Raw genomic sequence first — 22,479 nt, forward strand, 5'->3', positions numbered from 1 at the left:
TAGCGGTTGGGATCGCAGTGGCGCACCCCAACGACCGGAGTTTGATTCCTGCCAGGGATGATTTTCGAAATTGTCACGCCAAGTCCCGCTTGTACTATATCAAAAAAAGTGCCTAGTTCCCCGTAGCCGTAGACACGGTTTCATTTTTCTCTCTTAAAAAAATATAATTTGAAGGTGCGGGAGATCTGGTTTGAAACTAAACCTCCTTCATTTCGCCGAATCTCTACAAGTTCAGGGGTTAAAATAGGAACATGTCTTATTTTCGGTCGATCTAGAACTAGCTTGGTTCTCCAATCTCCATCACTCGATCTCGGGGTGTAACTATGATTGAAGGATGTGCAATCTATTTTGAACAAATCAAAATGTAAATTTAACTGTTGTAGAGTTTTTTTTTTTTTGACCTGAAGTGTTCAAGAGTTGTCGTGTGGGATCGGAGGTCGTCCCACATGTCCTGGCTCCACGCCCACCAGGCCACCACTGTATCGCGTCTTGCGTTAACAAAGGGCCCCTCTGCCGTTAAATCCGGTCCATCCAATCGCTACCGAAACCTCGCATTCTGAACACTGCCCGCCCCGCCTTGGATTTTCGCTGTTCCAAATCCCACTTCCACTTCCGTCCACGCCCGCCCGCGCCCCCACTCCTCGGCAAGCGACGACAACCCAACCAAAAACAAAACAAATGTAAGCCAAGATCCTACTGCCCACTAGTTCTTCCCCAGCCAGCCTTCTCTGCTTCCTCGCCCGAGCTCTCCACTCTCCTCCCTTCCCCAGTCAGTAGTCCACTCTCGCCTTCCGTTCCCGTCACTCGCGTCGCACACCCCGGCAAAACCCCACGCGCCCGTCCCCGCTGTCGCTCGCCGTCCACCGCGCGACGGCGTCCCCGCGCCAACCTCACCCAACGCCATAATGCGAGCCGACCAGGGGTAGGTACACTCTAACTCTCGAGGGCGTCCCTTCGCGTTCCTCGTCTGCCTGCGCGCGCCATGGGCTGCAAGGGCTCCAAGCTCGACAGCCAGGAGGCGGTGGCGCTCTGCCGCGGCCGCGCCGACCTCATCGCCGCCGCCGCGCGCCACCGCTACGCGCTCGCCGACGCGCACGCCGCGCTCGCGGGATCCTACCACTCCCTCGCCGCGCCGCTGCACCTCCTCCTCCAGCTCCAGGCACCGACGCCGCACCTCGCGCTACCTTCCGACCGCAAGGGTGGTCGTGCTGGCCGTGGCGCACGGCCGCCGTCCTCGTCCGTCCCGGACCGCCATTACCCCACCTCCTCGCACGTGCGCTGCGAGTCCTGCTCCTCCTCCTCCTCGGGATCCGAGTCGCCGCCCGACTCGCCCACGCGCCGCTTCCTCCTACCCGAGCAGCAGCGGCTCCCGCAACCGGACTACTTCCCGTACGCGCCCGACCCAGCGTTCGCCCACCAGCCGCCCGCCAACCCCGCGTTCGCCTACCCGCCGCCCGCCAACCCCGCGTTCGCCTACCCGCCGCAGAGCACGCTGCAGTTCTACTACGCGCGCAGCCGCCCGCCCCCGGCGTCCGTCGCCGTCGCGCAGCGCGCGCCGGTGTCCGCGCGGGCGCGCTACGGCGCGTTCGACGCCGCTACTGGCGGCGGCTACGCGCAGCAGCATTACTACCCCTACGGCGGCGAGCCGGCCGCGCCGCCGCCGCAGCAGCAGAGGGCGCCGGTGGCACAGCCTCCACCACCGCCTCCTCGGGAGAGCTCGTGGGACTTCCTCAACGTGTTCGAGAGCTACGACGACTCGTACGACGGAAACTACTACTACAACCCCGCCGCCACCACCGCCGCCGCCGCGTACACGCCGAGCCGCAGCTCGCGGGAGGTGCGGGAGGAGGAGGGCATTCCGGAGCTGGAGGAGGACGACGAGGAGGTCGTCGTCGTCAAGGAGATGGCCAGCGAGTACTCCACGGTCGGCACCACCCGCCCAAACCGCCACGGCTCCGTCGGTGCTGCCAATGTCTTCGCGGAGCTCGACCAGCCCAGAAAAAACGCGCGACAGAGGCCACCGGCGTACCGCAATGTGTGCGCGCCAGCACCGGAGCCGCCGGCGCAGAGGGTTTTCGACAACGCAACCGACGCTGCAGGCGCGATCAAGACGCAGCTCGTTCGGGTGGCGGAGGCGGCCAGGGAGCTCGCGCCGCTGCTCGAGGTCGGGCGGCCGAGCTACCAGGGCCGCAGCTCGGTTTACCACGGTGAGCTGCTGCTTGGTCAATGGAAATGCTAGTCTTTGATTCTCATCTAACCAAGTTTACCAGTGATGCAATGTGCATAGTTTGACTCTCTGTTCCATTGTTTGAAGCAGCTTCATCACGGATGATGTCTGCAATCTCTGTGCCGCATCTGGGGTGCAGGGACGTGGACACGTTGGGCATGGGAGTTGCTGAGGAACCCAAGGTGGTGGGATCGTGGAGCCTATCCTTGACACTAGAGAAGCTATATTTCTGGGAGTCCAAGCTGTATGGTGAGGTCAAGGTATGCTCAATATTCTGTTAACCACCTTTCTGAGAGTAGTATTGATCTCTGATCTTGACCCTGTATTTTTTGTTAATCACCCAAATGTGCAAGAAAAAGTGTCATCTGCTGTCTAACCTACAACCTTTCCTAGCTTTAGTGTTCTGGATCTTTAGGTAGCCTTTTTATTTATTCCAATGTCCTTTCTGTTTGAACAAAAAGCAACTTGAGCTGAATAATTGGGTGGGCATCCTACTGGGGTAGCTTCATCCTTTTCCAGTGAAGCAAAAATCTTGCAATTTTTCAGTATCCACAAAATAAAAGGGAAAACATTACCATTTTCACCTGTTGCTGTTTAATGGACAAGCTGATTGCTTCTGGCACTCTAGTAGCCTGTTAGCATTTTCAATGCACTTTAGTAGTCTAGGTAGTCTTGGCATGGTGTTAATTAGATAATATCCACTATGTGAAGTAACTTTCTCAAGGTCGAACGACCAGATTCAGATGAACTTGCAAGCAAACATGGTTTTGTGGTACCATGCAATGTTGCATGACCAATTCAAGTAATTCAATATTCTTGATCGTTTTCTCTCCTATTTTCTAAGATAGAGTAGAAATTTATTACTATACAGTTTCTAAATTCATTACCAAGGTCATCCTGTAACATTATTCGCAATCATATTTTGTGGATTTGATTTGCTGCCTATTTGAATTACTTTTTTTTTACCATTGATCAGCGTAACATGCCATATGCTTCTAATTAGGGAGTAGATTATGTCTATGCATTTAGTCACCAAAATATCCTGCTTACATTGTATTTTCTCTTTTGTCTGGCATTGCTCCCGCAGGCTGAGGAAAAAATGCGCTTACTTCTAGCCAAGAACTCAAAGCGACTGAAGCTTTTAGATCAAAGGGGAGCTGAAGCTCAGAAGATTGACGCAACTCGAAATTTGCTCAGGAAATTGTCAACAAAGATAAAAATAGCCGTGCGTGTGATTGCCAAGGTTTCAAGAAAGATTAACAAAGTAAGGGATGAGGAACTAGGGCCGCAAGTTAATACCTTGATCCAAGGGTATGTCTGAGGATAATTGTTCTTATTTTTCATTGTGCTTTCTATTTGTTGCAAGAAGCATGTTTTGATCAGTACAATCACAACCATAAGATCTCAACTGTTATATACTACATGTTATGCACTATGATATAAATGGTGCACACATTTTGACATTTGAACTCAATGACTTGTTGGGAAGGAAATGGGGATATCGTGCATTTACATCCAGGATCGTTTAATAATTTGTCCAGTATCAGTGTTGCATTATGGAAACATGATAATTGTTGAAGTTAAAAGTTCCTGATTTCTATTCTAATATAATTTCTCTCTTAAGCTCCATCTATTTCTCAGTAAGTGCTACCTCTCTCTAACAAAAGGGTCACATCTTTCAGGTTTGAAAAAATGTGGCAAGACAAGCTACAGTCCTACCAGATTCAGTTTCAAGTGATATCAGAAGCCAAAAACTTGGCTTCGGTTATATCAGGTGGAAATAGCCGTGATTTGGCAATGGAGCTGGAACTAGAACTGATTAAATGGATTATCAATTTTTCCTCTTGGGTGAGCGCACACAGGAACTTCGCAAAGGCACTGAATGGATGGCTAGCACTCTGCCTCAGCTACGAGCCTGGGACGGCACCTACTTACTCACCTGGGAAAATAGGGGCTCCATTGATCTTTGTCATCTGCAACAGATGGTCTCAAGCTATGGACCAGATTTCAGAGAAGGATGTGGTCAATGCAATGCAAGCTCTCGTGTCTAGCGTGCGCCATCTCTGGGAGCCGCAAAATCTCGATCCAAGCGAAAGAATCGTTGCGGTTAGAGAAAGGGACAAGTGGACCAAAATGTTGGAAAGGAAGGCGCTAGAGATGAACAAGGAAGCCGATGAACTAAACAGGAAGCTGGCCTTAGTGCCAGGCCAGCAGAGTTTTCAACGGCGTCCAACAATACAAACATACGAGGCTCATCGTATTGAAGCAAGCAGCGTGCACACAAATCTGAGGCTGGTCGTTCAAGCTCTGGAGAACTTCGCTGCCGATTCCCTACAAGCTTTCCAGGAGATACTGAGAGAAGCTGATGAGGCAACAAGGCCGTCAAGGGAGAATTCGAGGGTACGGTGACTAGAAGAGAGGTTCGAAGACCAATTCCTGCTCTTGAGAAGTTAGCATTTCACAATGTGTGGCTTTAGATGAGTATTATGTAGTTTCCTGCTGATTGTGGCCTGGTAGCGTTTTGGTGTGAGGTTCGGGCGATGCCTGTATCCTCTTGTAATTAGCTTTTGTTTCACTGAAACGTTTGTGGGCTGCACCTGTGTAAGATAAAGGCTATGGTAGTAGTGTTCTTCTTTTCTAATGAAAGGTTGGAACTGGGGCCATCGTGCCCTGTTTATTACAAAAATGTCAACACCTCGCACGGCGCAAGTATGATTTAGAGGTGGCAGCATGGTGCGCTTGGTTGGGCATTGTAAACTGATTTCTTGATAGCTCCTACATCTTCAGACCAAGTAGTTTATGGATGTGCTTTTGTGCAGAAGATCAATGAGCTTGAACGGGGCATTGTGTCATTGACAATGTGTCGCATCAGCGCTTTGGACAAAACGAGAATCGCCGGAATTTTTCAGCACAAAGTTCTTACTGGAGGACCTTGGTTTCGGTGCGTATTCTCTCTTGTTTAGTGCTTTATAGAGTTGTTGGTTTTTATTAGCCATTTTCAAGTGTTGGAGTACATCTGAAACTTACTGTACTGTACTACAGCAAAACTGAAACCAGCTGGCGTGGTCTAATCCTTAAAGAGCACTAAGCTCCCAGGGTTGGGGGCTCCCGTGGGCGATCCGCCTGTCATTGTCGCTGGCCCCAGGGGAGTATTCTTTACATGTTGCTGCTGGACGTCGTGTCTCTCCAGGGAGCCGCATCCCCCTTTTTTTTCTGTTGGCATGATGGTTCCTTCCAAGTCGGTAGTCAAAACGGCGAGGAACAATCGAGGAGCTCTTGGATTGGATTCATGTCCCTCGACACATACTCTTCCTTGCCCTCCCTCCTTTCCTCACTGATCGATCTCCTCCTCCACTGGGTGCCCACTAGGAGGCTGGGAGGTGCCCCAGCGACCAAGGCGACTAGGGTTGCCCCGCCAGTCGTGCACAGAAGCAGAATGGCGTCACGGCGGTTGGAATCGGTGGAACAGATCGACTGGGTGCCGTGCCAGCGAGCAGCAGCGTGTGAGAAGTCCAGGCCTGGCCGGAATTGTAGTGACGGCTGCGCCGTTGGAATGAGATCCGGTGCCCCGACTGAGGCAGGGCACGGATGAACAGTACCGTGCCCTGCTGCCTTTTCCGGCCGTTGGATCGAGAACCGATGGCTGGACGAACGTGAACAGGCGCATGCTAAGGGGACATCTATAGTGCGTATGCTACAGTATATTTGCTACAGTGCATCGTCCACAGTACCTACTACAGTGACATCCACAGTGCATGCTACAGTGCAAATCTGATCTATTCATTTTCGATCCAACGGCCAAGGCAGCAGGGCACGGTACTGTTCATCCGTGCCCTGCCTCAGTCGGGGCACCGGATCTCAGTCGTGCGCCGTTGGTGGCTACCAGTTCTATTCGGCTTCTAGCATAGGTACCTGCCACTTTTTCCCACTTTTCTCTCATCGATCTCCCTCTTTACCTTGACAAATCAACCGAGCTCGCTGTCCATTAGTGTTGGGGTGCCGATTGCTGCAAAGAATTGACTATGAAATCGCATCAATTAATCGACAGTCTGATTAATTTGAAGGTGTCGCCGTGTCTGTCCATTGATGTTTCACCGTTCCATGCCCAGTACTACATCTGGTTTTTTATTATTTATTTTTGATTGCCTTTTGATGTTCTTTCATGGTCCTTGTTGTCGTGGGCTGAGCTGGAGGGTAGGCCATGATGGCCATGGCACAGTTTTGATCGTGACAAAAAAAATTGGATGGAAGAAGTTATAGGCGTGTGGCACAACAACCGGTAGTTCGTTGAGTGTCGGGCGTGCTGGCGACGGCCGGCCATGGTTGAGGTGGCAAGCTTGATCTTGGCATGGTAGTGCGCAAGAGTAGTCAGGCTAGGCGAGATCCGAGTAGTGGCGTGGAGAGAATCTCCAATTTATGGTTCTAGCCGAGCTGACTGCATCTACAGGTAAATGTTCGACTGTTCAGATTGGAGTTGGATCATGAATTGAGTTGAGTAGGTAGCCTAGATTCATTATTGACTAATTATATTGAACATAGAACGGAAATATTCACCAGAAGTGTTTGGTTCCTTTGTGATTATAGAATTATTAAACAATGAAGAGGAACAGGAAAATTGCTTCACTTTTCAAAAGCCTGAAGCAAAGAAAATTGTGGAATTTATATAACCATCGGTTGTGGTCGAAGAGCAGGCTGAATGGCATGTAATTTTGCCCCATTTTCCAGATTCCCCACCTCAGGCCAAGTCTAAGATAGATAACGAGACTGAAACTAAAGATGCAACCGCATCATCATTCCAACATCATGGATTCATGGATTCCAACCCCTCTTAAATTTTCTTCAGTTCTTCAGGTGTGTCTGCGATAAGATGCAACCCCAGCAACATGGGAAATGAGATTTTGGGTTTGATTACAGGTACAAACAAGTTCAAAGCTGGTTTATTTGTTGTATGCTCTCATATTTTCTTCAGTTCTTCAGGTTTGTCTGCTGTCCATAATCTGCGCGCTGCGGTTGCACCTCTTCGTCACTTTTTGTCGGTGTTAATATTCCGTCAGATATCTTTCGTGTTGTTGCAACCATCTAGGCAATTCAAAACACTAAGTCACCGAATTAACATTCCTACAACAGCATTTCATTCATGAAGCTACCATATTTCTTTCAGTTATTGGTGCTCCTGCTTTGTATTCAACCTTTATAAATCTTTGCAGCTACATCAGTATACAATTGATTTATATTAGGTTTCATCATGCTCATACAGTGACCTTCCACCATGCATTCCTCATATACACTATTCTCACATTCAAGAATTAGTGCAAACTACTAAATATTTGCTGCCGCAAACAATTTTAAAATGCATAAGCCATCAAAAAACTGAACTGTGAACTATGCCACCTCATTGTTTAATTGAATATTTAAACCTTCTTTCTTATTGAAGGTTTTAAAAGACAGTTATATGACAAATACAGTCACCGAAAGTGTGAATGTTGTGATTTTCTGTTTTGGAAGAAAGCTACTGATAGCAAAATAGTAGAGAAAGTGATATTCACCTTTGCATATTCTTGAAAAGAAGGTTATATATCTGTTTTTTTAAGGATTACTTCCGAGAATTCTCCTTCTCATGCTATATGATTCCGATGTGCAGTTTGCATGCTATTTATGAAAAGGTTCTCCTTACGTAGCTTATCTAGATCAACTTTGATTAGAAAGATATCGTCAGCTACATGCTTAGGATCATTCCATTCCTTTTGTACATTTTTATTCAAGTCCTTTCTACTATTAACTAGAATAGTAGAGAAGAAAAATGCGCAAATATCCTTTGATCATTAGCGGGATTCTCTATTTCAGTCTTTGCTACAGTTAGGCAACCTATTCTGCCTTTTCCAGCACCACTCAGTTATAAACTTCACCTTATAATTAACTAATATATGCACATGAATTATCTTATTAACCGGAGTAATGCATAAACTATTTCAGGCATTCTCGCTTTCAGGACTACTTTACTATCCCTATCCGAGAGATGACAGCAATCTGACAGAGGTATGGTTTACTTGCTAAAATTAGACGATACTAGACATATCTACATCTTTGCTGACAGCTAAGTATTTTCAGTTCCATTGTTAAACATCATCCATAAATTTTGAATGGCAAGGATCAAGGCGCTCAAGAAACGCAACAACCAACAGTATACTCTGTGCCTTAAATGAATAACAGCTAGATGATTCCATAGTAAGAAATTTTGCGACTTCCATCTTTCCTACCTGCCTATGTTCAATGTATTGGTCAGATAACCTTCTCCACTCACTTAAAAAACCATTTTCAGGGACCACGCTACAGACTAAATATTACACTTCCTGAGTTTTTCACTAAGAAAAACTGGTGGTATCTAGCTTGCACTAAATGCTGCAAAAGAAAAATTCTCGACGGAGATGCATATAAGGGCAAGAAATGCTCAGGTGTAACCGTAGGCCCAAGGTACACCAATACTATTAGAAGCCTTCTTCCTACTCTATCTTTGCAGAAGCTAACCGTAGAATATATAAAGCTTCCTAGATACAAGGTTGCGGACAATCCATATATTTTAGAGCCCAAGGAGTCCAAATAGCAAGCATATGTGAAATGCCTCTTGTGGGAAAATGCAACAGGCAACACAAACTACAGCCAACCAGAGTTATCAGTGCCTATTGCCGGCAAGGAAAATGCCATCACTGATGTCTCCTAACTCACTAGAGTAAAGTAATCTAATTTTCGATATTGTGGGAGTTGAACATATCACTGACCAAACTGCTGGCGGCAGGAAAAATATGGGCTTCGTGCCACCGCAGAAGTAAGTGAAGATACCAGCTTGCAAACCACCCCTCGAACAGAAGGGCAAGAAGGGGCCACATACAGCTAAAAGCAGGTAACCATCTCATCATCTATGTACAACAATACGGAGTCTCTATTTTGCTTTTAGAGGTGTTATTATGGGTTGCTGGTTCAGATCTTTAGTCCATCCATCTTATCTCAAATAGACATATCCATGTGTACTAATAGCTCACTTTATGTGTGTAATTCGTTCTTCTACAAGAAGCTTATATTTTATAGGAAAGATGATAACAAAGTTACTCTTGCTTATGTAAAACATTTTTTCTTCAGTCCGGGTGCCTTTTTGTAATATATGTTTGTAACTCATTCCTCGAAAAGCAACTCAAAATTTCTTAGTCTTCCCTGATCCTTTGCAGTTGTTAGTCGGTTTTTCATGTGGCAGCTGGGTCAAGAGTTCGGCTCCAAAGTGTGTGGCTCCAAGGTGCTCTATGCCGAACCCTGGGGCAATATTTCTAATTATTTTTCGACTGGGGACAGAGATGGAAGTCTGAGTGGAGGCAATGCAGATCCAGTATATTGACTAGGAATTTTTCTCCACTTTCCTCCACACTTATCTTTGTTTTGTAAGTACAGATCATGTTAATTAACGTGATGTTTATAGTCCAGAATTTCTAAACCGAATGAAGGGTTCTTATTGGTAGCTGGCTGGCAATGCTCTTGTTTCACTAGAATATTAATACCATTTTTTGTCACAGCTAAGGCCATATTCTATAACTTCTATGACCTAGCATAGTGTTTAGCTTCTCACCATGCTTTGTATTTTAGAATATTCGCAACCTGTCATACTTTACTAGAACTACATTCGTAAGCAATGGATGCTCATGAACTGTAATATCAAATAGTGATGATATCTTTGTAGAACAAAGATAGGTGTGGCTGTCAGTCAGGCTCCCTTCATATCATACACTATTATTATATCAACAATCAAATTGCAATAGAGTATGTGTTATTTGTTCTATATCAGCCATGTAAATTCCTGTATAGTCAACATTATCATATATATGTATTACTAGCTCTGTTATTGTACTGTTTTCTTTTCCCTCTGGACTTCTTCCACCCACAGAAAGATCCAGTAGTGATCTTTCTTCATAAGTTTTCCTCTGCATTGTTCTTCACACTGCACTTGACTAAATAAATGGGACCGTGGAGTGCATCAAAAATCTAAAATATACTAACCACCATGTCGAAAACGCGCGCAACAACGTGCGCGAGGTCCTTCTAGTCTAGTACTAGTACTAGAAGCCAGCGAACGGTCTGGACTCTGGAACACAATCTTCATCTAGACATCTACTCCAGTAGGACTGTAGGAGGTTCATTCGGTTAATCCTTTCTTGATTTTATAAACACATGTAGATTCGTGGAACGGGAGTTACCTTCGCCGTCTAGCCAAGAGACAAGGGTTACTCTACTCCGAACCCGACTTTCAGAAGGATTCCGATTCTCCAAAGATATATTGATGATCCAGAGCACAGAGGCAGTCGCCGCATCAGGATCCAGATCGTGGCTCGAGATTTGCATCCAGGGTGGCGACCAGAGGTGGGAGGAGAGGGTGGCGCGATTACTGTCGGTGGCGGCCGTTGGTAAAAAGGACGAGAGAGTAGCGCACGCGTGATCGTATCGACAACAGGTAGTTCTTCCGGCAACCGATGGAGAACGCTCGTTTCTCTGCGGATTCTCCAGATTCAAGCGACGATTGCGATTGGTCCCAACTTCACGGAGACTTGCTCGTTCAGATCTTCAGCAATCTCGAAATCCCAGATCTCTTCAGCTCAGGTGTGGTCTGTCGTTCATGGCACCTCAATTACCTGGAGGCCCGTCGTCTCCGCCTGTGCTCCCCAAACCAGAGTCCCTGCCTTGTTTATTCCTCCGGCGACCGTGACGCCAACACGGCCACCCTGCATAACATGTCCACCAACAAGCTCTACCACGTCACCCTCTCAGAGCCTGCCTTCCGCACACGCTACGTCATGGGCTCCTCCCATGGCTGGCTCATCACCGCCGACGAGCGGTCCAATCTCATATTTGTCAACCCTGTAACTAGAGCTGAGATAGCTATGCCTCCACCTGAAACCATGAACAATGTCAGGCTCCGCTACACCGAAGAGGGCGTGCTAGATGGATATGATATCCTCTACATGGATCTGATCTCTCGGGATTTTTACACTGATGAAACTGAGCCGTATGATGTTACACTTGAAGAAGGCCGCTTCTACTTCTATGAGAGGGTCGTTCTTTCTTGTGATCCGTCCAGTGAAAACTGCATAGTCCTCCGAGTACACTACCCGGATAATTACCTGTCTTATGCTAGGGTCGGGGACCCCGAATGGACTTGGATTAATGCAAACAAAGATTGCCGGAGATATCAAGATATACTTTATAGCAATAGTGATGGTCTGTTTTACGGTGTTCGTGGTATGGGTGAGATTGATTCTATTAATCTTAATGGACCTTCTGCTGAAGTGAAGCCCATTTTGAAGCCTATCATATCCTATCAAGCACATAGTAGGTATATTGTTCGGGCACCATGGGGAGATTTTTTGCAGATATGGAGACATGATAGATATACTTATAAGGAGAATGGTAAAATGGAACGAGTTGCGGCCAAATTTTTTGTGTACAAGGTCGACTTCGTTGAACAAAAGCTCGTGGAAACAGATAGCCTCCAAGATCACGCATTGTTCATTGGTTTCAACAGCTCGTTCTTGCTTCCACTGAAAGATTTTCCTACGTTGATTCCCAATAGCATCTATCACACGGATGACTTAACGCGTTATATCTTTTGTGAGAGATTTAGTCTCAGACAGGTTGTTGTCTTTAGTATGAAAGACAACAGTCTTCTTGAGTTATTGCCCCCTAGTTCAGATTCAAGATTGAACTGGCCACCCGCAGTTTGGATTCAACCGTCACTTACTTGAGGTTAGTAAAAAATATTGGTACAGGACATACATCATTTTGTGTGTGTTTGTTTTATGCTTTTTTTTCATATGTATCATATTTGGCAACGTAGGTCAGCTCCTGAATCAAGTCTCCTCCACAATTAGCCCGCACAATCACCTCTAAGGATCTAACTAATATTGTAGAAAAATGGTTTGGGTGCACATTCAGTCGGATGTGATTGTTATAGTTGATTACGACAACGACTAGGGACTGCCTTTGTTTGAAATGTAGTAACATGACAGTGTAGAATTATTGGTGCTGCTAGCACATGCTTAAGGCTATGTTTGGTAGCAAAGTATTTTTGAAGTATTTCAGCAATACCATAGTTTCTTAAAATACCACAATTTTAAATAGTTCGATGCGTTTGGCTGTGACTAAAGATTGTGGTGTTAATACTTCGTTATCTCTCAAAATGTGCCATTTTTAAGTATTGGAAAAACAACTCTGGACCACTTTTTCCAAAACTGAAGTATTGTTAGGCCAGGCAATTTAATACACTATGGATTGGCCACGACGGTTTCGCTTTACGCGGATGATGTTGTCATCTTCTGCCATCCAGATGAGACAGAGCTGCGCGCTATCCGCGGCATCCTTGAGCTCTTTGGACATGCGTCGGGTTTGCATACCAACTTCGCAAAGTGTTCGGTCTCGGCGATTGCCTGCACGGAGGAGGTGGCCACTGCCGCGGCGGGGGTGATGGAGTGCCAGTTGGCACCCTTCCCCGTCAAGTACCTCGGCATTCCACTCTCCATCCGCCGGCTACCAGGTGAGGCGTTCCAGCCTGTGGTGGACCGACTAGCTGACAAATTGCCTACCTGGAAAGCATCTATGATGCCCAGGGCAGGGCGCTTGGCGCTAGTTAGGTCGGTGCTAGCAGCCATTCCGTTGCATCAACTCATGGTGCTAAGCTTCTACAAGAAGGCGCTGAAGCAGGTCGACAAGATCCTGCGAAGCTTCCTTTGGGCCGGCAGGGCAGAGGCCAATGGTGGCCATTGCCATGTCAACTGGTCGAGGGTGTGCCGCCCGCTGCGGTTTGGGGGTTTAGGGATCCCAGATCTCGCCCGCACTGCCATCAGCCTTCGGGTTCGTTGGCTTTGGAGGATGCGGACGGACCCCCAACGACCTTGGCGTGGGCTCGACATGCAGTTCTCGAAGATCGAGCTGGACGCCTTCGCCGCCTCCACTACTATGGTGGTGGGCAATGGCGAATCCGCTCTCTTCTGGGAGGACAGGTGGTTGGATGGCAAGTCCATCAGGGAGCTAGCGCCGGAGGTCTATGCGCTCATCCCCAAGCGCCGCAGGAAGCGGTGCACGGTGCAGCAGGCGCTGGTGGAGCGCAGCTGGATCTCGGACATAGAGGGTGCACCGAGCGTCTTGGCCCTATGGCAGTATGTTCAGCTCTGGACTAGGCTCAGGGACGTGGTGCTCTCCCCAGATCAGGACAGGTTGGTTTGGCGTTGGACGACGGATGGCCAGTACTCCTCCAGCTCCTGTTATGATGCCCTCTTCCAAGGGGCGATCCTATCAGGATCCTGGAAGCTAAACTGGAAATCCTGGGCGCCGCCAAGGGTGAAGTTCTTTATCTGGCTTGCTTGCCTCGATAGGTGTTGGACGAGTGAGCGTCTGGCGCGTCGGGGACTGCCCCACGCGACAAGATGCCCGCTGTGCGACCAGTCTGTGGAGACCATGGCGCATATTCTGACCGGCTGCTCCTTCTCCAGGACAGTTTGGTTCGAGGTTCTGCCATGGATTCGATCCACCGTTGGGCCTCCTACGGTTGAGGGTGACTTCGCGGAGTGGTGGTCGCTGGTGGTGCGGACCTCCCCACGCCAGTTGCGCAAAGGAACATCGTCACTCATCATGCTCACAGCGTGGTGGATTTGAAAGCACAGGAACGCGGCGGTCTTCGACAACGCGCGTCCCTCGGTGGCCTCCTTATTCAGTGACATCAGGGCCGAGGCGCGACAATGGGCGGACGCGGGCGCCCGTGGGCTTCGCCAACTCCTCCCCTAGATTAGGTCTTTTGGGTTGAGTTGTTTGGTGTGGTGTTGGTCCTTCTTGGGGACATTGTACATACAAACCTTCTTTATCTATCAATGCATCGAAACGCAAGGCTTTTGCGTTTTCGCGAAAAAAAAATACACTATGGTTTTATAATACTTCAGTTGTAGGAAAACTTTGTTGCCAAACTAGGCCTATTGCTCAATCTTTTTCTGCTTCTTATGACCATCAAACTAGATATTATACTTAATTCTAGATCTAAATATTATCCTCTGGTAATTAGCTTTTGCTTGAATTACTACCCTAATGGTGTACCACAGGCATCTACTTTATGTGGCTCATTTTGGTGGCGAGATATTATGAAGCTAGTTGACAAATACAGAGAGACACAATCTTGTTCTGGAATGATTTCTGGAATGGCATTGTCCCTGCTAAGGAATTCCCACGGTTACACTCGTTTTCCTTGGATAATTTTCTGTCAGTCAATGAAATGATCACTTGTGAGGACAGGGCAAATCTTATCTGCCAATGTCTCAACAGGCCTTTGAGGAGTACATACAAATAAAATGGAGGCTACTCTGAATTCTGTAACCATTTGAAAAGATGGCATAGATTCAGCTCATTTGTACAAAGAGCATTGTTTCTCTCATATTACATCCTACAAGATAGATACCTGGATCTGGAGGAGCAGAGTATTACTGAGAATTAAAGTCTTTGCTTGGCACATCCTCTCGCTATAGGTCTGTTGACGCGATTGGCACTGCCGGGGGGCTGGTCACTGCCTGGGACCAACGTTTGTTCTCCTGCTCTAGCTCCTCTCAAAACCAACACATCCTCTCGCTCGACCTCTTGAGCCTTTCTGACCACTCGGCTTTTCGTTTCACTAACATTTATGCCCCTTGCAACCGTGCTGATAAGGAGGCCTTCCTTGTTGATCTCGCCTCGCATGAGCCGAACGACTCAACCCCTTGGCTTATTGCGGGCGACTTCAACCTCACCCGCGATCCATCTGACCGGAATAATGATAACTTTTCCCTCACCGAGGCCGCCCTGTTTAATGACACCATTAATGAGCTTGGCCTTATTGAGCTCCCCTTGAGGGACCGGAGCTATACCTGGTCCAATGGTCGAGAGTTCCCTATCCTGATCCGTCTTGATCGCGCCTTTGTCAACAACGCCTGGAACGACCGTTTCCCTTCCTCCTCCCTCTCCTCCTTTGCGAGAGATACCTCGGACCATGTCCCTCTTCTCGCTCGGATCTCCACTACTATCCCTAAGAGGAACATCTTTAGATATGAACCTGCCTGGAATCTTCACCCCTCTTTTCGAGGGGCCATCCGTTCCTCCTGGGTCTCGGCCTATCGGTCTGACCCCACTGCTCGCTTAGTTGCTCGCCTTCGCCTTTGCCGCTCCGCCTGCAAAAACTGGAACAAGCGCACAATCCACCCCGTTCAACGGGAGAAAAACTGTCGTATCCTTATCACTGTCCTCGACCTCATTGAGGAGGAGCGTCCCCTCTCTGCTTTGGAAAACCGCCTCCGTTCGCTTACTTCTGACGCCCTCCACCTCTCCATCAAGGAACGAGCTATCTTCTGGAAGACTAGAGCCAAAATAAAAAATGTGCTTGAAGGTGACGAAAACACCAAGTTCTTCCATGCCTCTGCCTCTTGTCGCCTCCGAAGGAACTCCATCCCCCTCTTGGAGTGGGAGGGTGCTTCCTACACGGAGCACGGCCCAAAAGCCTTAGCTCTCAAGTCTTTTTACACGGGGCTCCTTGGTACGGTTTGTCCCTGCTCCTGGAGCTTTAACCTCGGCTTGCTCTACCGTGCTGATACCACCCTCCCCGCGTCTTTGAGCGAGGCCTTCTCGCCTCAGGAAGTCAAGGACGCCTTCTTCTCCATGAACAAAAATTCCAGCCCCGGGCCTGATGGCTTTGGCCCCGCCTTCTTCACTAGCTTCTGGGACTTGGTCTCCCCGGATGTCTTGGCTGTGTTTAGGTGCTTCTACGAGGGCACTATTGATCTTACCAGGATTAACAGGGCCTTCCTGGTCCTCCTTCCCAAAACTGACTCCGCGACTCACCCCTCTCAGTTCCGTCCCATCTCGCTGCAAAACTGTATCATGAAGGCCATCACCAAAGTCCTTACCACCCGGCTCCAAAAAATCATCCACTCCCTCGTGGACGACGATCAGACGGGGTTCCTTTTTGGTCGGCGTATCTCCGAGAACATTGTCTACGCTGCAGACCTGGTTCGTATTTGTCACTCCAGGAAGGCCCCTACCATCGTGTTTAAAATCGACTTCAAAAAAGCCTTCGACTCTGTTAACTGGGATAGCTTGATCTTGATCCTTCGGGCTCGGGGGTTTGACGATCGCTGGTGCCGCTGGCTCTCCGACATCCTCTCAACTGGTCACACGGCTATCCTCCTTAACGGGGTGCCCGGCGACTGGATCCGTTGTCGTAATGGCCTCCGCCAGGGTGATCCCCTCTCCCCCTATCTTTTTATCATTGTGGTAGACGTCCTCCAGCGCCTCATCCGTGAGGCTTGGGGGGGTGGACACCTCTGCCACCCGCTCTCCCCCGACCTCCCATGCCCCGTCCTTCAGTACGCTGACGATACACTCATCCTCTGTCGCGCCTCCCTCGATGCGGCCAGCCACCTGAAGTCGGTCCTCGATGTTTTCGCCGCGGCCACGGGTCTCTCTATTAACTTCCATAAATCGTGTTTCGTTCCCATGAATGTCCCTGACCCGGCGGCCATCAGCATGGCAGCGGTCTTCGGGTGCCCCGTCTCCTCCTTCCCCCAGCCCTATCTTGGGCTGCCGCTCTCTCCCACCAAACTACCCTCCTCCGCCTACGCCCCGCTTCTTCTCTCCTTCGACCACCGTCTCTCTGGTTGGAAGGCTGCGCTTCTCTCGTCGGGTGGCCGCCTTGTGTTATGCAACGCCGTGCTTAATAACCTCGCCACTTACTATATGTGCTCTTACCTGCTGCCCCGTGGTGTGATTGAGAGCATCGATAAAAGGCGCCGTGCTTTCTTATGGACCGGCAAGGATACTTGCTCGGGTGCTAGATGTCTAATCGCTTGGGAAAAAGTTTTGTTGTCTACACAGGAGGGCGGCTTCGGCGTCAAGGACCTCCATCGGCAGAACAGGTGCCTCCTGCTCAACTTCATCCACAAACTCCATCAACCTGAGCGACTGCCTTGGATCGCCTGGTACCGCCGGGATGGGCGGGACCTGGGTGACGTGTCTTCTTCGCCATCCTTCCTCGACAAAATTGTGTTGGAATGCCTTCCTCTCTACAGGGCAATGACGAGGTGTGTCGTTGTCAGCGGTACTTCTACTGCCTTCTGGCTCGACAGGTGGCTCCAGGGGGGCTGCCTGGCGGACAGGTTCCCCGCCCTGTTCTCCCACTGCACCAGGCCGCACGCTACGGTGGCGGGGGTCTCCACCGACGGCCTCGCCCTTCAGCCTCGTCTCTCCGGCGCGGCTTCCGCGGAGCTCATGGATGTCCGCATCATCCTTGATGGGCTCGCTCTCGTGGATGGGGCGGATCGGCGCCACATCGACTCGCCTTCGGCTCCACCGTTCTCCTCTCGTGAGGCGTACCGTTGGCTCTCCCCGGCTGGCCCCGTGGATACTTCTGCTTCTATCGTTTGGGCGACTCGGCTGCCCACGAAAGTGAAGATCTTCGCCTACCTCTGCGACATCGACCGGCTTAGCACCCGAGCTAACCTCTTTGCCAAAAGCTGTGCGCCTACGGATTCGTGTGCGGCTTGCGGCGAGACGGAGACCGGCAGACACCTCTTCTTCGACTGCTCTCTCGCCGGCTCGGTTTGGGCGCGGCTTGGAGTCCACATTCCCGGCGGGCGCTTCTCCGTCTGGAGCTTGCTGCCACCACCTGGCGTTGGTTCTACTTCCTGGCGCTTTGGCTGCGCGACGATACTGTGGGCTATTTGGAAAGCCCGGAACGACCTTGTCTTCAACTCGCGCCCGTGCTCCACCACCACTGTTCTGCGGCGGGTCTGCGAAGACCTAGGCACCTGGCGATGGCGTCTCAAAGGGACAGAACGCCAGCGGCTAGATGACTTTCGATCCCTCCTCCTTCTGAAGTGTAATGTTTAATTCTGTTCTTTTTGGTTGCCGGCCCAGAGCCGCTTGTTGTAAATCTCTTCCCCTACCCCCTCCCTGTTTCTGAGATACATCTTGTATTGGACTGACTCCAAGTCATTCGAGGAATATACAAACGGTGGGGATTTTCCCCCCCGTCACACTCGAAAAAAAAGTCTTTGCTTGGGTGTTGGTTAGCGACCGATAAATACTAGAACGTTACTAGTGTTTTCACATGTGTGCTCGGCCCTACTCATACAACTGAGGACTCGATTCACTTGTTTTATTTATTGTAAATCAAGTAGAATGATCTGGGCATATTTGTAGATTGACTGGGCACAAGGTGACAATATTGAGGGGATGTTTATCACAGCTAGAGCTGCTTTTGCTAAACCTTTCTTTACAGAAGTAGTTAGTTTAGCCTACTAGAAGCAAAGGAATGAAGCCATCTTTGAGAATGTCATGCCAACATTTAGGTCTTGGCGCAGAAGCTTTATTCTTGATGCCACCATGCATGTGCATATGGTGAAGGACATACATACTGCAGATTTTCATCATGGATTGAGAACTTGTTGTAAACCTTTTATATTTTCCTTTTGTATATGTGAGGTATAGTTGTAAAGTGGGTAGGTTTTAATAAATTTCGTATTGGGGCTTTTCCCCACAGTTTCTTGGTCAAGAAAGCAAAACGTTTGTGGGCTTCACCCGTGTAAGATATGGCTATGGTAGTATAATGGTTTCTTCTTTTCTAATGAATGGTTGGAATATCGTGCCGTGTTGTAGGTTACAAAAATGTCAACACCACCTCCCTAGGTGGAGAACAACTGCTACAAAATTATACTATGATAGGAGGTTCAATCGGTGCATCCGCATACTACCTACCTAAACATTGGTGCACATGTAGCATCTTTCATTGATTATGAACACATGTAGATTCATAGCAAGGGACGGTACCTAGTCGTGCGGATCCCGTGCTCGTCTTCGCTGTTCAGCCAAGAGACAAGGGGAACTCTGAACCCGACTCGAAGGCGGCACAAAAATGACTTTCAAAAGGTTTATAATTACCCAAATAAATATCCCAAAATCTTGCGAGTGCAACTGCACCGGATCAACCGGTCGAGCGCATGTACTACGGGACAAGCGACAGACATCAAAACGTGCTCGTTGTCCCCAACCAACTAACCTGATCCACTCCTTCTCCTCAAATCACGCCACCCTAGGACACCCATCCAACGTGACGCCATGATTATCCACTGCACTGCACCACCAGGACCCCATGTAGAAGAGCTTGAAACTATTGCTCATTGCGCTGTCGGGATCTCCTAGTCACCTAAGCCGGCAGGGGCGCCCAGTGAGTGCCGGAGAACTGAGCTACCCAATCTCCTGTCGGCTAGCCCCCTGCCATGCTACTAGATGGAGGGTAGGTCCCCCGTCTGGCCACCTCGAAGCACTCGCACATTAGGAAACAACAACCAAATCAGCGCCCACCTAGTTAGCAGCCGCATCGGGAGCAGTGTCCACGTGCCGACACCAGCTGTCACGAAGTTGCCTCCTGTTGAAGTGCGGTTGCCTACAACTCCACTAAAATTGCCTAGTGTTGCTACAAAGTTTCCTACCACTGTTATAAAGTTTCCTAACGCCGCACTGAAGTTATCTACCGGTGTTGTGAAGTTTCCTACCAATGTACTAAAGGTGCCTAGTGTTCCAGTGAAGTTGCCTCCAGTTGCACTAAAATTGCTTAGCGTTGCAGTGACGGTTAGTGTCGTTGTAAAGTTACCTAGTGATATTCTGAAGTTGGATCCACTTTTGTGAAGTTATAGCTGGCAAGCATCCTGAGCTGATCGTTAGAGCAACAAAAGTGCATAGTTGAGGATCACCAGCTAAGGCCCTAAATGACCACTACATGTTGTTGTGAAAGTTCATATCCCTATTATAAGTTTCCTTTTCCGATATGGCGAAGTTTTTTACCGAGTGTGGTGGAATTTCTTACTATTGCAATGAATTGGCTTAGTGATGTTTGTGAAATGACCGACTGTTGTTGTAAAGTTACTAAGTTATTTTTATTTGTTTATGAAGTTGTCTGCCACTATTGTAAAGTTGTCTACGGCTATAGCGAAGTTGCATATAATAATGTTGTGATGTTTCCTACTGGTGTTGTGAAGTTGCCTTCGACTGTTGTGAAGTTGTCTATCGCCATTGTAAAGTAGAATAAACGTATTTTTGTGAAGTTTCCTACCATTCTTATGGACTTTCCTACTTGATGTTATGAAGTTTCTTACGGGTGGTTGTGAAGTTGTCTACCGTTGTTGTGAAGATGCTATGTTTTTGTTTTTTTAGTTGTTGTCAAATTATGTGCCGCCAATATGAAGTTGCCTACCGCTGCACTGAAGTCACCTATCCGATTTTTTTAAAGTTGCCTACCGCAATTATGCACCTCCTTACCGCTGAAATGAAGTTGTCTACCACCTATCAGAAGTTTCCTATCAGCTACCGCTGTTATGAAGTTTGCCTACCACTGCGTTGAAATTGCTTACATCACTGAAAGGTATTGTAGTCAACTTTACAATGGTAAAAAGCAACTAGTACTAGTACTAGGAAGTTCTAAGACTGGCTCTATTAGTGTTTGTGGGACAGGGCTGACTTGACCGACTGGCAACAGTTTCGGAAAACATCGCTAGCAACATCATAGCTAACAAATGAGAGACCACATATACCACAGTTGATTCGTGCGCACAAGTTGCTTTTACTACTCGCTAAATTAGGTATCATTGCGGTGAAAAGTTGAGTGATGATGTTGTGAAGGTTTCCTAACTCCACGGTGAAGTTGTCAACTGCTATTGTGAAGTTGCTAAGTTACTTTTAGTTAGGCAACTTCCGTTAACTTTTCATGGCTGCACTTTCCAACATGTTTTTTCAATTATACGGCAAACATGAAACATGTATTGCACATTAAGATTAAATAAAAACATGAAAAAAGACTAGCGGGAGATCGAATATGAAAAACACTAGCGAGACATAAGAAGACATCTTCAAACTTCTTCTTCTTCCACGACCAACCTGGTGGCATCTCCGTGGTCCGGGAACATGGTCATGACCTCAGTGCAAGTGTTGTCGAAGATGGCCACTATGTAGATGCCCGGGGCTTCCTTGTGGAAGGTGAGGAAGTGGCCAACCCTAAGGTTATGGGCAATGGCAAAGGATGCCCACCCCTAATCGATGATCTCCCTATTACCCTCGAACTTGGTAGTCATCCTCTACTTTCACCTAGTGTTTGTGAGGACGGCGATCTTCCCATAGATGGGTCCGAACCATTTGATGAACTTCGAAGGGATAGGGAGCATGCCCAAGGTCCACTCGAAGATGACACAGAGGAAGTTCTCCGGACCAACCTCGTCGCGGAAGTGGTCGACGTTGGTTGGCCTTCCTCGTGGCCTCTTGGTAGAACTCTCATGGGGAACCTCCGCAGGTGCGCCTAGGTGATCTTTGCTTGCCAAAGAAACAAAAAAGTATAGGACACCTATGGTGAAATAAAGGTCAACACTTAGCTTTTACCTACATCATAGGCTCATAGCAAGAATGAACAAAGAAGGCCTCATGTATAGGGTCATACAAAAGGCAAATGGATTGCCCCCAAACCAAGTCCAGAGTACAAGCAATGTGCTTGCACATAGGACTAGGTTCAAGGAGAATCCCTTGCCTTGCATTGTGCCACATTTTAATCATAGGCCAAAGAACAAAGAACAACGAAATACAAGCAAACATGCAAGACATCATAATACACATCATAGTGAACACCACAATTGATGCTATTCAACCAAGGACATTGCACAAGGAGGAGTGTTTGTGCAATGTACAAGGGTTGATGTAAGGGTATATTGCCCCTATGTGTGGTTTTGGTAATTAATGACAACCCCTATGGACTAATGTTTTCATTGAGTTTATATGAAGGAATATTCCATAAGTACTTCTTGTATTCCATGTGTTGGATTCAAGTATGGATGCCATGAATATAAAGATACACCTTGTGTATTGTGAAGGAGATATGCCCTAGAGGCAATAATAAAGTGGTTATTATTTATATCTTTATGTTTATGATAAATGTTTATATATCATGCTATAATTGTATTAACCGAAACATTAGTACATGTGTGATATGTAGACAAACAAAGAGTCCCTAGTATGCCTCTTAACTAGCTTGTTGATTAATAGATGATTAGTTTCATAATCATGAACATTGGATGTTATTAATAACAAGGTTATATCATTGTATGAATGATGTAATGGACACACCCAATTAAGCGTAGCATAAGATCTCGTCATTAAGTTATTTGCTATAA

At 47.9% G+C, this 22,479-nt stretch overlaps 2 protein-coding genes and 1 long non-coding RNA gene across 4 annotated transcripts; all 3 read left to right on the top strand.

Moving 5' to 3' along the window:
* The first annotated feature begins 733 nt into the window (after window positions 1-733).
* LOC127335934 (uncharacterized) lies at window positions 734-4,853 on the top strand. 2 transcript variants are annotated; one of them, XM_051362671.2, is made up of 4 exons: window positions 734-2,207; window positions 2,318-2,487; window positions 3,315-3,538; window positions 3,910-4,853. In XM_051362671.2, exons 1-4 carry the CDS (start codon window positions 983-985, stop codon window positions 4,634-4,636), a joined length of 2,346 nt encoding a protein of 781 aa, XP_051218631.1. In that variant the 5' UTR covers window positions 734-982; the 3' UTR covers window positions 4,637-4,853. The 2 variants fall into 2 exon arrangements, with proteins under 2 accessions (XP_051218631.1, XP_051218630.1); XM_051362670.1 differs by having other exon boundaries at window positions 735-2,207; window positions 2,315-2,487.
* A 1,910-nt stretch (window positions 4,854-6,763) lies between these two features.
* Window positions 6,764-9,881, top strand: LOC127330628 (uncharacterized). The gene is made up of 6 exons (XR_011751123.1): window positions 6,764-7,141; window positions 8,201-8,263; window positions 8,336-8,452; window positions 8,547-8,698; window positions 9,021-9,125; window positions 9,448-9,881. It is a non-coding gene; the product is annotated as an uncharacterized lncRNA (long non-coding RNA).
* An 856-nt stretch (window positions 9,882-10,737) lies between these two features.
* On the top strand, window positions 10,738-12,006 carry LOC127329373 (F-box only protein 7-like). Its single transcript, XM_051355900.2, has one exon. It carries the CDS (start codon window positions 10,738-10,740, stop codon window positions 12,004-12,006), a length of 1,269 nt encoding a protein of 422 aa, XP_051211860.1.
* Window positions 12,007-22,479: the final 10,473 nt, after the last annotated feature.

This window comes from Lolium perenne, chromosome 2, assembly GCF_019359855.2.
Source record: "Lolium perenne isolate Kyuss_39 chromosome 2, Kyuss_2.0, whole genome shotgun sequence".
Taxonomy (NCBI): Eukaryota; Viridiplantae; Streptophyta; class Magnoliopsida; order Poales; family Poaceae; genus Lolium; species Lolium perenne.

What these genes read in the sequence shown, in the direction of transcription:
- LOC127335934 (XM_051362670.1), top strand. Translation starts at nt 983, where the DNA reads ATGGGCTGCAAGGGCTCCAAGCTCGACAGCCAGGAGGCGGTGGCGCTC. An exon ending in CCGCAGCTCGGTTTACCACG is followed by an intron (nt 2,208 to 2,314) that starts GTGAGCTGCTGC and finishes CATTGTTTGAAG; the next exon opens with CAGCTTCATCACGGATGATG. An exon ending in GTTAATACCTTGATCCAAGG is followed by an intron (nt 3,539 to 3,909) that starts GTATGTCTGAGG and finishes CACATCTTTCAG; the next exon opens with GTTTGAAAAAATGTGGCAAG.
- LOC127329373 (XM_051355900.2), top strand. Translation starts at nt 10,738, where the DNA reads ATGGAGAACGCTCGTTTCTCTGCGGATTCTCCAGATTCAAGCGACGAT.